Source organism: Acomys minous, assembly GCF_964271855.1.
Source record: "Acomys minous genome assembly, chromosome: 15".
NCBI classification, from domain to species: domain Eukaryota; kingdom Metazoa; phylum Chordata; class Mammalia; order Rodentia; family Muridae; genus Acomys; species Acomys minous.
Window position 1 is genome coordinate 83452884 of NC_140497.1, and position 14596 is coordinate 83467479.

The 14596-nt window shown below is 44.3% G+C and overlaps 1 protein-coding gene and 1 long non-coding RNA gene across 6 annotated transcripts in view; one reads left to right on the forward strand and one right to left on the reverse strand.

Annotated features, from left to right (window-relative positions):
• The window catches only part of MDM1 (Mdm1 nuclear protein), a 29537-nt gene extending 19308 nt beyond the window's left edge, over positions 1 to 10229 (forward strand). For all 5 annotated transcript variants that reach the window (XM_084759444.1, XM_084759443.1, XM_084759445.1 and 2 more), the window contains 5 exons: positions 581 to 690; positions 776 to 885; positions 5775 to 6006; positions 7864 to 7923; positions 9327 to 10229. In XM_084759444.1, coding sequence (XP_084615570.1) covers positions 581 to 690; positions 776 to 885; positions 5775 to 6006; positions 7864 to 7923; positions 9327 to 9439 — 625 coding nt within the window. In that variant the 3' untranslated portion in view covers positions 9440 to 10229. The remainder of the gene's footprint in view (positions 1 to 580; positions 691 to 775; positions 886 to 5774; positions 6007 to 7863; positions 7924 to 9326) is intronic.
• On the reverse strand, positions 6032 to 14099 carry LOC311584804. The gene is made up of 3 exons (XR_014775007.1): positions 13967 to 14099; positions 7196 to 7380; positions 6032 to 6802 (listed from the first exon to the last, which is right to left on the reverse strand). It is a non-coding gene; the product is annotated as an uncharacterized lncRNA (long non-coding RNA).
• Between the last annotated feature and the right edge of the window lie 497 nt (positions 14100 to 14596).

Genomic DNA, 14596 nt, shown 5'->3' on the forward strand with positions numbered 1-14596 from the left:
TTAATATCAGGTGCTTCTGTCAGGAAAGAAAGGCTACGTTTGGGTAATGTTTTTAAAGTGTTTCCTGAGACTAGCTAGTGATTGTGGCTGTATGTGCACACAGCTTTGGGGAGCACTTATTTGCTGGGGGTGCGTTTTGTCGGAGCCTTTACTCGTGCATGGGTGCTGCGGCTAATGTGGAACTTGGGAGCTGACTATGGGAGACTTCTGCGTTACGGATTTCTGACTTACAGTGGCCTTCCCTCCCGTCTAGGCGTAGTTCCCCTTAACTACATATGGATTAAGACTTTCCAAAAGGATTGTTCTTAGGCAGAGACATCCCTGGATAGCCCAGGCTGGCTTGGAACTTGTGATTCTCCTGTGCCCACCTCCTTAAACACTAGGATTATAGGCAGCTGTTATAGGCTCCCTGCATATGAATCTAAATGTTTGTTTGTTTTTTTTGTTTTTTTTTTTTTAGGAACAAAGTAGACTTCTCTTAGTTTATGCTTTATTACTATACCACATAATGGTGGTTATGTAGTTTTGGCCATGTTTTCTTTGGCAGAAAGGCTTCCTAATAGATGGTTTCTCTCTTTAGGTCGGAGCTATCCTCTGTCTCCTCAGGGAGGGGAGGCAGGCTTCCTACTCCGAAGCTGAGAGAACTCGGCATCCAGCGGACTCACCATGACCTCACGACGCCAGCCGTTGGTAACAGCCCTGCAGCCTGCAGTCCAGCCCGCCCTTCAGACTGTAGCTTATTGGGACTGACACATGGTTTCATGGGGTTTTCCAGGTGGAGCGGTCTTAGTGTCACCATGTAAAACAAAGCGGTCAACCCCCGAGCAGTGGAAGAGAGCGTCCTACCAGCATGGCTTAGAAACCCCAAAGAAAGATGTTACTAAGGTAGACATTTGTTTTTCAGAGGAAAATCTCTCTTCTTGGGTTTACAGTCTCATATAATAAATGAATTGTGGGCATCAGAAGAATGGATCATAACCCCGAGGAGGTTCACTATTGACTCTACAGTGTACACCTTACACTGTGGAGTATTGGGGGTGGCAGCCACCTGAGTAACCTTCCCCTGTACAGTCGTCACTTGTTGATCTTCAGAATGACCTAGGAGCAAAGTATTAGGTTTACTTCGGTGATGAAGTTAGTGTCACCTGGCTGTCCCTCAGTTGAGCAGAATTTGATGTCTGTGGATTCATCCCACTCTTTTTAATCTCTGAAGCAGCAACGTCCCCTACAAAGCTTTAGAGTTTTCACAGTATTGGTTTGTTCATTAAGAAACACTTTTCTTTCTTGTTCTGTTTTTGCTTTTTGAGACAAAGAAGTCTTGTTACCAGCCCAGGCTGGCCTTGAACTATGGAAAATGACTCTTGTAAGAGTTACAGAATATCTAACCTACTTTCTCTTTCTTTAAAAAAAATTTTTTTTAATATTAATTTTTTTACATGTATGGCTGTTTTCACTACATGTATATCTGAATACTACATGCATGCTTAGTGCCCTTAGAGTCCAGAAGAAGGCATTTTCTCTCCCCTGTAAGTAATTAGAGATGGCTGTAAGCTGCCCTGTGGGTGCTAGGAATAGAACCAGGGCATCTGTGCAGGAGCAGCTGGTGCTTTTAACTGCTGAGCCTTCTCTCCAGCCCCTATTTCCTACTTCTTTAGCACACACTGACAGTCCCCTGCCTTAGCCTCCTGAGTTGTGGGGTGCCTCACGCTTGCCCTAGATCTTAGAAATGATCTTAAGAACCCAGCGTGCATCCGCTCACTTCATCTTGTGGATGTGTCTTACCATGCATGCACCTGCTAGATGCTGTGGGTCCCATAGTGAGTAAGAGTAGACTGTGGGGGGGGACGCATGTCGAGCAGTTTTACAAAGAGTTAAATATAAAAGAAAACTATTGAGCTGGGCGAGGTGGCGCACACTCGGAGGCAGAGACAGGTGGATCGCTGTGAGTTCGAGGTCAGTGTGGTCTACAAAGTGAGTCTAGGACAGCCAAGGCTACACAGAGAAACCTTGTCTCGAAAAGCAAAACAAACAAACAAACAACAATAACAATGAGAAAGAAAGAAAGAAAGAAAGAAAACTAGTAAGGTTTCAAAGCGGAATTACTTAATTTCAAAGCTGAATTAGCCTGATTGTAAGACTTGCCTGCTTTTTGGGGCTGGGGATATAGCTCAGTGGTAGAGAGAGACTTGTATGAAGTCAGAGAAGTTCTTAGAAGCCATAATTCGCCTGATTAAAAGGATGGGGAGAGAATCATGGCACGTGACTTGTACACAATTCCCTTGCAGAAAAGAGCAGAGAGTTTGAAGAAGCAACAGCTTCTGTTTGCTTGGGCAACACCCTGCAGGTTCTCTGCCGGAGTCCCTCCCTCTGTCCTAGCTGAAGTGTTGCGCCCATCCACATGGTCCTAAGCACAAAGCCTCACCCATCCCTTGGGTGAGGGATCAAACTTGTAGTTTGATTTAATTCACAGCACTTGTAGCAGCACAGGGCGTGGCAGGGTTCATGGCTTGGCACCAAGCTAGCAAAGATAGTAACTGAGCATTTCCCATGGTCTCAGAAGCGTGGGAAGCCACTGAGCTGGTTAGGAGGGAGCTCAGCCCCTGAGGGGCAGTGTTCGCCTTGAATGCTGAACCTTGAAATAGTTTCAGTGTGATTTGTGCTTTACAAGGTGTGTGTCCATAGTAGAAGCGCAAGTGGACCGTGACTCCCTGAAAGGGACAGTGTCCTGGTCTGGAAAGGGGACATTGGTATCATGAACTAATGAGGGGTGGGGGTGGGGGTGGGGGGCAAAGGTAGAAGTGGGTGACGCAGAAGGACTGTGGAAGGGACAGAGCAAAACTGTGACTGACTTGTGGTTTTCTGGCTTTCTGATAGGATTGAGGGCCTGGTTTGTACTGAGTCAGTCCCAGGCTGCTTTGGAAGAGGAATGTAGGGAACTTTATCGTCTACTTCCTTTCATATTTAGTGGCTCCTCTGTGTGCCAGTGCCAGGTACTGTCCTGAGGTCTGGGCACACAACTTTCTGACTTTGTGGAAGTTCCCTTTTCACTGGAAGAAGCAGACAGCATATATTTAAAAAAATGTAATTTCAGCTGGGCGGTGGTGACGTACGCCTTTAATCCCAACACTGGGGAGCCAGAGGCAGGCGGATCACTGTGAGTTGGAGGCCAGCCTGGTCTACAAAACGAGTCCAAGACAGCTAAGGCTACACAGAGAGACCCTGTCTCAAAAAAAACAGCAATGATGATGACAACAACAACAGCAAAAATTTTTAGGGTCTAGAGAGGTGGCTCAGAGGTTAAGAGCACTAGCTGCTCTTCCAAAGGTTATGAGTTCAATTCCCAGCAACCACATGGTGGCTCACAACCATTTATAATGAGATCTGCTGTCCTCTTCTGTCCTGCAGGCAGAACACTGTATGCATAATAAATCTTAAAAAAAAAAAATAATTTCAGGTAGGAAGAAATGCTGTGGATTAAACCTCAGGTGTCCTCTGAGGGATGGCTGAGGCTTTGTTGTGGGGCCATGCAGGCTGCACTGGCTGGGTAACACTTTGGGGGAGACCTGAGGAGGGAGGGGCTCTGGCAGCGAACCTGGTCGGATGTTTCCCAAGCAGAAGAGAAAGTGCCAGGTTTTCTCTCCCAGCACTGACTGCTCATTTTGTTTTGTTTTTATTCACATTATTAATTGTACATAATAATGTAATAATGTGTTTCACTGTGATACTTGGCCCAAGAATACATGGTGTGTATTCTTGCTGTATTTGATCCTCATTACCTTCTGTTTGCCTCCCACTAATCCCATCCCTCCCAGCTAATCCTTCTCTAATCTCTCCTTTCCTCCCTCCCTCCTTCCCTCCCTCCCTCTCACCCCACCCACTTTTGTTGTTGTTGTTTTGGTGTGACACACCCCCCCCCCCACTGTGTTGCGTTAGGGTTTCTTACAGAATCCTGTGTGAGTAGCTGCCAGCCAGTAGTCGCACTACTGGAAAAAAAAAACACCAGTGGTCTCTGTGGTCTCTCCCTTCTCAGAGACCATGACTGCCTAAAGATCCTCAAGGAGGGCGAGCCTCGCCCCCACAGCTACCGTGATGCCCCCCTAAGTCCCCAGGGAAGGGTGCTGAGTTTTCAAGAGAAGGGGAAAGTGTGGGGTAGATCTAGAGGGAAGAGGGGGGGGGGAGTTGAGGTTGGAAAGGAGGGTCCGTGATGAGTTGGGGTGCTATTTTAATGGCATCAGGAGGCCTTTGGAGATCTGAAGTGAAAAAGCAAGGAGGCTTTGACTCACAGGGTAAATCAAGTCACTGGCTGCTCTGGGGAACTTTTTTTCTTCAAGGAGAGTTGGAACAGTGCCAGTGAAGAGGCTTGAGGCTCAAAAGCAGATCAGTCGGTTTAATTGAGCCTGAGGATCCCTTCCATTACAATATTTTGTTTTAGCTCCTTTTCACAGTAGTAAAACCAAGATGACAGAACTTCTCAGATACTAGGAAGAAAAGCAGAAGAGTGTCCCTTTAGTGTGGCCTGTTGATGAGTGTGCAAGAGAAAGGGGAGTAAGTGGGAGATCTTTGTTCTTTCCTGGCTCCTCTTGGGAGAAAACCATCAGCTCTTCAGTCACAGCTCCCTCAGGTCAGAACCTGTGTAAATGTCACATCCATGGGCTCAAATGAGACAGTGATGGAAGTCAAGGGATGATTGAGTCTCTTGTGCCTCTGTTTGGCTTTGCTAGTTGACAGGTGGCGCACGCCTTTAATCCCAGCACTCAGGAGGCAGAGGCAGGCAGATTTCTGTGAGTTCAAGGCCAGCTTGGTCTGCAGAGTGAGTTCCAGGACAGCCAAGGCTACAGAGAGAAACCCCGTTTCAAAAAAACCAAGAGAAAGAAAGGAAAGAACTCAGGAACTCAGAGTTAAGCTACACTGGCCCTATGGAAAGCTGAAGATGCTTCTGAAGAAAGAAAGATTGCTTCATGCCCATGCTTTAGTGAGGGTCACTGTTAAAATTTGAGGTTCTTAGTTATAGTGTATACGTAACTGTCATCCCACAGGCAAGGCTGCATAACCTAATTTTTTCCCTTTTTTATGTGCAGATTGTGTATATCTTTTTCTGTTTAATATTTTTTCTTAGTTCTACTGTCAACTTACTTTTGCATCATTAGGCATCATTTATTTTAATGGCAACATGATGCTAGCTAGAATTTAAAATTTTAAACCAGATACTATTGTTCACATATACTTTTCAGATTTGTATCATTTCATTTTTATTAAAAATATTATAAGGAAACCCATCAGCGAGCTACAGTTTGGTCCCTGTTAACTATTCTGATCTCATGTAAATGTCTCCCAAACATTACTAGAGCTAAAGCAGGCAGTAAACAGTAAGTGAGCAGTAAGCTAAAGCAGTAAGTAAACAGTTAGTGCTTCAGTGCTTTCATTTTGTGAGTAAGTATTTTAGTGAGGTAGAATGGTGGCTGTGCTTGTGTTTGTCTGAATCACCACATTCCTTTCCTGCTTCATAGCGAAGCGAAGCTCTTGTTGCTTCTGGGGGATGGGATAGTTATTGGCACAGTAGTAGATCACTGTTGATCCTGTCTCCCCACAGTCTGTCTTTCCAATGCGTTTTTAATATATATGTGGTGTTCTGCGGACTGTGCTGCACAGAGCCTTCTCTCTCTGGACACTGTCACTTTCTACCAGAACATCTGTGAATTGTGACTGTTCCACATTTGAACATTGGTTCCTTCTCTACTTTTGCACACATGTGTGCGTCTTCTTTTGCCATCTAGAAAGAAAACCACCGTGCTGTGTGTCTCCTGACTTCTCCTGCTGCTGGCATGAAAACAGTTGATCCCCTGCCTCTGCGTGAGGATAGTGAAGACGATGGCCTCAGATTTTTGAAAATTCGAGAACCTCTGACAAACATCCCTGGTAGTCAGCCTTCTCCGAGTGCCCTGCCTCACTGGCCGCCTCCTAACAGGATCCAGGGCCGTCTGCGACACCCTGAATTTCAGCATAACGGTAAGTGTTTTGGTATAAATTTATCGTCTTTTAAAAATAAAAGTGTTATACTGATAGGCAAGCATTATATAGAGATAGGTACCACATACTGATACATTCTATTATTTAGTTCTTTTTCTTTTCTACTTTAAATTTATTATGGGTCACTCTTCCCCTTTCTCCTTTCCTGCCTCTCTCCTCACCTCCTTCCTTATTATTATTATTATTTTTTTTTTCATTTATTTCCTTTCAACAGCATCTCAGTAGGTTAGGTAGTCCCGGCTGATGGGTTTCTGTGAATGGGGCAGATCTCTGTCGTGGACACTGGCTTGTCCTGCTGCGTCCAAGTTCACATTTCACTTTTTAAAGTGAAAGGCTCATACCGAAGACCTACTAGGTGCCAGGTCTCAGGTCCTTACCAAGACTCATACAGGAGACCTATTAGGTGCCGTAGTGCCTCCTCTTTAGGCAGGAACAAAAACCGTCCCTGGGCATTGCCCGGTGTTGCTCGGGTGGAAGTCAAGATGTGGTTCCCTTGGGTTTTGTGGTTTTGTTCGGCATTGCTCTGCTGCTGGTGCCCTTCCTCCAGCACGCTGGGAGTTCTCCTGCCTTTCGCTTTTGTATGTGGTGTTTTCTTTCTGGTGGCTTTTGGGACTGTTCATACCCAATGCTACTGATACTTACAATGGTGCATCTTGAAGTGGGTGTGTCCCCGGTCATTTTACTGGTACCCAGTAGACTTTCCCACCTGGTCAGGTCTTCTAGAAAGTTTTCTTAAGTAGTGATTTCTTCCTCTTCTGTTTCCTTTCTGCTGCTCCTGTCCTTAGGCAGAGGACATACGGTCACAGTAGCTCTATAAACCTTTAGAGACATATTTTTATCTCACGCTCAGGAGAGGCACCTGTCTAGCTGTATAAATTTAGAGGTGATTTTGTGCCCCAGCTGTTTGTTGTTTAAAAAGGTTTTCAGAGCCTCTGCTTTATCTTTCTTTCTGCAGCTTGCAGGGAGACTGGGCATTTGCACCCCCATCAACCTCCCCCGCTCCCCGCATCGCTGCTTCTTAGCTGCAGGGTGACTGGGCATTTGCACCCCCATCACTCCCCCTACCCACTCCCACACCCCCAGATCGCTGCTTCTTAGCTGCAGGGAGACTGAGCATTTGTACCCCCATCATCCCCCCCTACTGCCCCCCCCCATCGCTGCTTCTTACCTTCTGGCCTCTGCTGACCTCCCATGCCTGCCCTCTTGCGTAAATTAGATGCTTATCTCCCCCAGTTGCCTCCCCAAACTTAACTGCTGTTTCCTGGTCTCTCATTTTCTTTGTCCTGTGAGCTTCTGCTGTGTCTCTCAATGTGTCTGTTGGGTTTTCATCTCTCAAAGGAAGCCTCTCTATCTCTGTGAAGTTATAGCAATGTAATCATTTGGAAGAATTCTAGGTGCCTCGTTATAGTTTATGACTCGCAGTGATTTCTATCAATATACAAACTTAGCTGATATAATTTCTGGTTATCTCCTTCCATGGATGGTTTACTGGTTTGCTATGTTAGGTCAGCTGAGATTGGTCAATTTATAATGAACAGAAATGGGTGTCCCGTGGCTCCTGAGACTGGCAAGTGCATGACAGAGTAGCTAGCAGCTAGGGAGGTGTTCTTGCTACACCATCTCTTGGCAGCATAAAAGGCAAGAGTAGGAAGGGCAGAGCCTCCCTGACACGGCCTTAGGTTACAACCTGGTCACCTAAAGAGCCAGCCTCTCATGGATCTCAACAGCGATTCAGTTTCCCTGTGAATTTTGGGGGGGGGGTGTCAGACGTTCAAACCACATAATATGTGATATTTAGTAGCTAACGGATGATGTCTACTGCCCTCTTTCTTTAAGTGAGAAAACCAAGGACAAACACTTTGCTGTTGCCTCCGCATGAAGCCTTTAATGATGAAGGTATTTAGTAGTTGCCTAAGATCAGCGTCTGTTCTTGTAAGGTAGCTTCTGCCTTGCCTTCGGTTGTCTAGCGCCTCACAGACCCCAGAGCTCTTCCACAGATGTTCCTACGCTGGGTCCTTGGGACCGTGTGATGGGGCTAAAGTTGCTTCTGTCTCACACGGGGGTCAGGGGGGGCTGGGTGCTGGGGAGCCTTTCCCCAGGAACGGCGCTTTACCTCAGCAGAGGCCACATCTGCTGCCTCCACCTCTCGGTCTCAGAAATTTGGCCTGATGTTACATTTATATTTTTTTCAAGTGCCTGTATAGTCTTACCATTTTTCATTATGAAAAATATGTGTAATTAATGGAAATGGATGCCTTTCCTCCTGTATAGTCTGCATCCTGTCAAGTTTTTTATTTTAATAAAGGCAGGAGGAGTTTTGAAATCTTGGGGTGCACAATCAAAATGACTCCTGTGCCATCCTGAGAAACATAGCTGTAATCTGTGAAGTGCCAACAATTCCTGAGTTTATTGATTCTTAGTTGGGAAAAATATTTGAACTTTACAGTTAGAAGCTTCATCCTCCTTTAACAAGTTTGCAACTCTTTATTCAGTAAAGCAGAAAATAAGTTGTGTTTTGAAATACAAGTCTAGCCACTTTGAATCTGTTTTTGCCTTTTGTCTTGTTGATGAGCAACAGTTCTGTAAACATGTAATGGATTTGCTCACTCAGAATGTGGACTTTCACACCAAGAAAGGATAGTACATTGCCAAACATTCCCCCTACATTTAGTGAGACTTTGAAAAAGTAATATAACAAACCACGTTGAAATGTAGCATGTGAGAAGATTTATTTCTGAATTTGATAACGTGTGTGTGACCATGTGCACATACATGTATGCGGGCACCCTCTGGTCTGGGCTGGAGGCACGGGATTGCCCTGGAGTTGCAGTTGTAGGGTTGTAGATGCTGGGAATTGAACTCAGGTCCTGTGGAATAGCAAGCAGTGTGTGCTCTTAGCTTCTGAGTCACCTTCCCAGCACCAGCAATTTGCTTTTTAAATAGAAAACCGTTTGATCCAAATGGTTGCACTTCTGAAACTAGGATGGCTTGTTTCTCGATAATTCTGAAGTCCTAAGCAGTGTGTAATTTATGACATGATGGGACTTCAGTGATGTAAAAAAAAAAAAAAAAAAAAAAAAAGGTCCCGGCACATGGGCATGGCCTTGACCTCTGGTACACTTGGAGTGCTATGAAGTATGAAGAAGTAAGCTCTCCATCCACCAGGTTCCCTGTTTGCTGATGCAGCCAGCGTTGCTAGTGACTTGATGCTTTCCGCTTCCTGGTAATAGTGCATTAAGCATAATATTGTTCTGTAGGTATTTTCACGTGGATGTGACGCTGGGATTCTCTCATTACAGATGTAGACAGACTGTCCGAGATCTCTGCTCGCTCTGCAGCTTCCAGTCTCCGTGCTTGCCAGACTTTAGCACGAGCTCAGAAAAGAAAGGAGAATTTCTGGGGCAAAACATAAACCCGCTCTTCTTATCCAGAGAAAAGCTGGCATCATCTTTTCTTATTGTGTTAAGATTTTCAGAGTGTTTGGATTTTCTTCTGACACTTCTGACTTAAATAATTTGATTTTCAGTGGCTCATCTTACCCAGGAAATTTTAACACAGCCGTATCTAAATTGAACTCTTTGGGATTTCCTTTGCACTTATCTGCTAGGCAAAGGGGTCGATTCTGTACTTGTCACACCTTCTGACTTTTGTGTCAGGTGTTGGGGGTGGCTGCTAGACGTGTGGCTGTTAGCTGTCCCGAGAATATTCTAAAGGGATAAAATGAAGGCAACATGAAGAGTTCCCACATTCTATTCCCTTGTAGATTGGGTCTAGGCATTTTAATAGCGTAGATGTCATGAAACAAATCTTTCGACTTTTCTTTAGTGTTTTTCTTAGCACCTTCCATAGACAGTTGCAGCCTTAAAATAATTGTACTTTGAAAATCTGGCTGTTTATTTTTTTCTTATTTATGTAACAATTTTCTGAGAGAATATGTATATTTTTGATCTTTTTATGTATTCTATTTGTATAATAACTGGCATATTTTAAGAAATTTGTGTAATAGAGAATTAAAGCTTTGTAGACATTTAAAAATGAAAATGAAGTGTCCTTGGCTTCTCCAGAAAGTTATCATGTGGAATAAGTACCGTCTAGAAGCAGTTAATCAAAAGTCAGACTGCTTCTGCAGCTGTCACACACAATGTATTTTTTGTGCAAATATAGGGTTTTAAAAGCAGATTCATTAAAAAATTTCACAATAACCTTGTGATTCTATTTTTTTCATTTATAGGACATATTTAACTGTTTACAGATGAGGATAAATTTAAGTTTCTACTAAGAATGGATTTTATGAATATGTTACACAAAATCTTTATAATACTACATGTAAAACCACTTGTTACGGTTTGTGTTTTTCTTCTTGTTTTAATCAAGAGAGGGTCTCTATGTTTCTAAGGCAAGCCTCCAACTTGGGATAGTTCTGTATTAGTCTCCAGAGTACTGGAATTACAAGCATGGGCCATCTTGCCCAACGAAGGTTTGGATCTTCAGTGACACCCCCAGATGTCATGTATTGAGAGTTTGGAACCCATTAGGTAGCACTATTGGGAGATGAAGGAGACTCCCGCAGTGGGGCCTTGTTGGAGGAGTCCGCTCACTGGAGTGTGTCTTTGAAGAGTCTATCTTTTCCTCAGGTGCTGAGCTTTGCCAACCTATGCAGATCTGTGCAAGACCTTAAAGGATGAGGCGGACCACAGTCTAATGCTGCAGACAACTTCAGTCTCAGTGGACTTTTATATACGAATGTACCAAGGAAAGTGATGATCCAAGGAAGGTTGAGTTCAGAAAAATAGAAACACTAGCAGGCACATAGTAAATAGAAACAGAGCGGCCCCTTCCCGGAATGTTCTCAGGACAGACCAGTTTAAACATAGTTGTTTGTCACACGCTAGGCCATATCTGGGAAAGCACAAAAGCAAGGCAGAGGCCATGTCCAGTTTCAGGGCACACTGAGGACAGCACTCAGCGTATAACTTCACCAGACTCGGTTCTGTAGCTGCGTTTCAACAGCCAACAAGAACAAGCATGCCTTACAAACTGGATGGAAATATTTAACACAGGAGGCATAAAATTGTGTTCAAGAACAAACCTGGGGACAAAATGCACCTGTGGTACAAGGCCCTCTTCCTTTTTCCTGGAGTCTGTCACAGCTCCCCACCGCTGGTTCACCATGTGTCATTCTTCTGACCGTGCTCTGATGCACAGGCCCTGGCTGTCATAGTCTGGGATTCCTGGCTGCCGTGAGGCGAGTTCTCTGCTTCATCATGCTCCATGATGCGCTGTCTTGCCATGGGCCCAAAGCAGAGGAGCCAGCCCACCACAGACTGTGACTGTGAGCCAAAACCAGTTCATAACCTTTTTTTCCCCCAGCTATTTTGTTGCCGTGACAAAGTGAACAATTGATTAGGGAAGACAAAATATTCAGAATTATCAATGCCCTTGGCTTAGAAAACAAGTTCTAAAATGCTTGATCTGATAAAAACTACTTTTGTAGATCATTGGTTTACAATAGTCAAAGATCTTATGAGACTGTGAAGAACTGTAAGCTTATGGATATTTGCCTGTATTCCAGTGACTTTTCAAAGAGTTTGGTCATAAAGATTTACTGAGGCACTACATACAGAAAAAACAAGAGTGTGAAATCTGGCACCACCCAGCTTCCGGTGCATAGCTAGTGACTGTACAGATGCTCTGGTGAGGTGTTTGTGATCTGTTTGAAACACAGTGTTTCAGAGATGTTACTTTTCCCCCTCAAAGGTCGATTCATTTTGTTGATGAGGACAGTTCCAATGGCTGACAATGGCTCTGTAGTACAGCACTGATCATAATAATTGAGTACACCCATGACAGTGAATCAGGCCATATGAAGTCCGTCTACCACTTGGATTAGCTATGGTTCTCTTTGGGCCTGGCTCATGACACTATTTTCTTTAGATCCGCAGTACATCACTGACTGCCCCATCTTAAAAACTCAAATCAGTAGCTCCAGGGAGACTGCAGTTTAAGGAATCCTCATTGTCAGTAATTGAGAACAGCTCCTCCAAGGGCATGGATTTGAATAGACGAGTGTGCATCATCTCAGTAACGAGAACAGGCTATGAAGTTTTCTAGTATTTAGAAGGAGCTGTGAATCAGTTTTATCTGGGCATGCTTTAATAAACTGGTCCTTGTTATAATTATATTGTGATGAGTTTGAACAGACATGCGCATCTGCAATGAGTGCAGCAGTCATGGTCTACTTCTGTTCTGTGTTTTTGTGGTCGTTGGTTCCTTCCACTGCGTGTCCTCAAGGCAGCCACAACTCTTTGAGTTTGGAAAATGTTTGTCTGGATTTCACTTACATTTTTGAGATCATTCATGTTTTGGTATGCATGTTTCCTTTTGAAGTTATTCTCTGCTGGAAAACATTTGGATTGGTTGCAGTTTGAAGCTACACCAAACCTATTTTCTGTTTGCATCGTGAGTCCTTGTGTGGAGTTATGCTTTCCACTCTCTTCAGAAACACTTCTGCCTTAACTTACCTTTAGTATGACTTTCTTTTTGCCCCTCTGTAAGATAGGCTCTCTTCGTGTAGTCTTGGCTAGCCTAGAACTCACAGACATGCAGCTGCCTCTGCCTGCCTTGGATTAGACATGTGCTGCCATATCTGGCCTTAGATACTTTTTCTCCTGAGCATATGTGTTAGAAGTACAGTATAGCCAAATGGGTATTATAACCTGGTGGCTGTGTTTTTGTCTAAGTGGGCATTTTATGACCCAGACTCAGGAGTGAACATTTAAAGTTAAATCACTGTAAAAAAAATTTCCCCCAAAGGCATCCCCCACTCTCTCTGGCCCCACGTACCTTCCAGGAGCTGATAATCTTTGTCCCCCTGGTTGAGAACCCAGTACAAATGCATATGTGTGCATACATACGTGACAAGGGTTGCATGCTAATTTTTTGTTTCACTCTGGATTTCTTTGGGGGTCTGAATTCCAAGTTAAGAGCATTTGAGGAAGGATTATGAACATGATACATACGTTTGTTTGGTATGCTGTTAGGAAACATTACCATGTAATTTAAGCATAATCATGTAAATTTTATAAATAAAACAAATTTAGTGACTTGGCCCAGGACCCTATTGGCTAGTGAGTTAAATCTAAGTCGTCTTACTAGAATTCCACCTACACTCCCTTCTCTGAAGTCTTTGTGCTCAAATTTAATATCCACTATGAATCAGATATTTCTGGTTGATTCATTTGGGAGTTTAATATTCTCTTTGGCTTCTTGGAAGATAAAATCTTTTTGAATCAGGAAAAGAGGGAGAGAGAGAGAGAGAGAGAGAGAGAGAGAGAGAGAGAGAGAGAGAGAGAGAGAGAGAGAGAGAGAGAACATGGGCATTGGTTGTCATACAAATGGACTCAACCAAAAGAGAAGTGAATTAATATGTAATATCAGTTTGTCCATCTATAGTACAATGTCAAAGCTAGCCTTCCTGGGGGGGAAGAGACACACAATTCACCTTTGCTATGGTTACATATACATATAATAGACACAGCACAGTTTCAAAAAGTATTGCTCTTTCTGGACGTTTAACAATGGAGCAAATAGTCTAAAATGCTGGGTGAACATAGGGTTGATCTGGGAATATGCTGAGGTGCTTTTATGTGTGCTGGGCTTGTAGTCTGAAGGTAATATTTGCCGGGCTGCCATAACCATTCTATTTCCCAAAAGTAATTGGCGGGAAGCAGCACAGTTCGAGGTGTTGTACATCTTGGGCCACACCTCTGAGCCACATCGTAGCTCGCCCTCCAGTTCGCCTTGCAGATTAAAAGCAGGCCGGTGGGCTCTTCACCTTTATTGCCAATGGGCTTTCCTGGTAGTTCTGACCTTGACCAAGGCTAGACATGCGTTTTTCCTATGGTGAGTACAGGCACGGAAAGACCCACCCTCCACTCACCCTTTCAGACCAAGTTTCCTTAGTAGCCTTTCTTCATATTTCTTTCCATTCTGGTGCCCCCAAGCAAGGGGCAGCTCCCTGCATCTCTCAGTCCCGATACACAGCAGGTGAAAGCAAGCAGTTGTCCTGGATGACTTCCAGTTTCTTTCTGCCAAAGGTTCAGTCAGTAGAAGAATCCCTCGCTTTGTGACATGGCAAACTCTGTGAGAGCAGTTCCTTGGAAACAGAATTGAGGACTTTCGGGGGGGGGGAAGGGGGGGCACTGAACTACCCTTGAGAGTCAAGTCCTAATGCCAATACGTAGAGTGGTATCGAAGGGGTTCACATCAACTCGAGCCAAACGTTGACTCTTCAGATTATCCTGTGAAGTTTCTCCATCTAGTCTACGTCTGATGGCTAGAGCTAGCTTACAGTCCCCTTGTTAAGTACTCGGTACCTCTGTGAGTGGGTTGCTAAACCATCAATAGCGTGAAACTGCCCACATCAGCACAGCATGTAAGTCAGAGCATTTCTGATCTCCCTCCCAGAGGGGTAGTGTACGAACCCCCGACTGTCCCCACTCCCCCCACTCTTCCATCTGTATCATTGGCCTGATGGAGAAAACATAAGCAGTAGGTATGTTGTTTATTG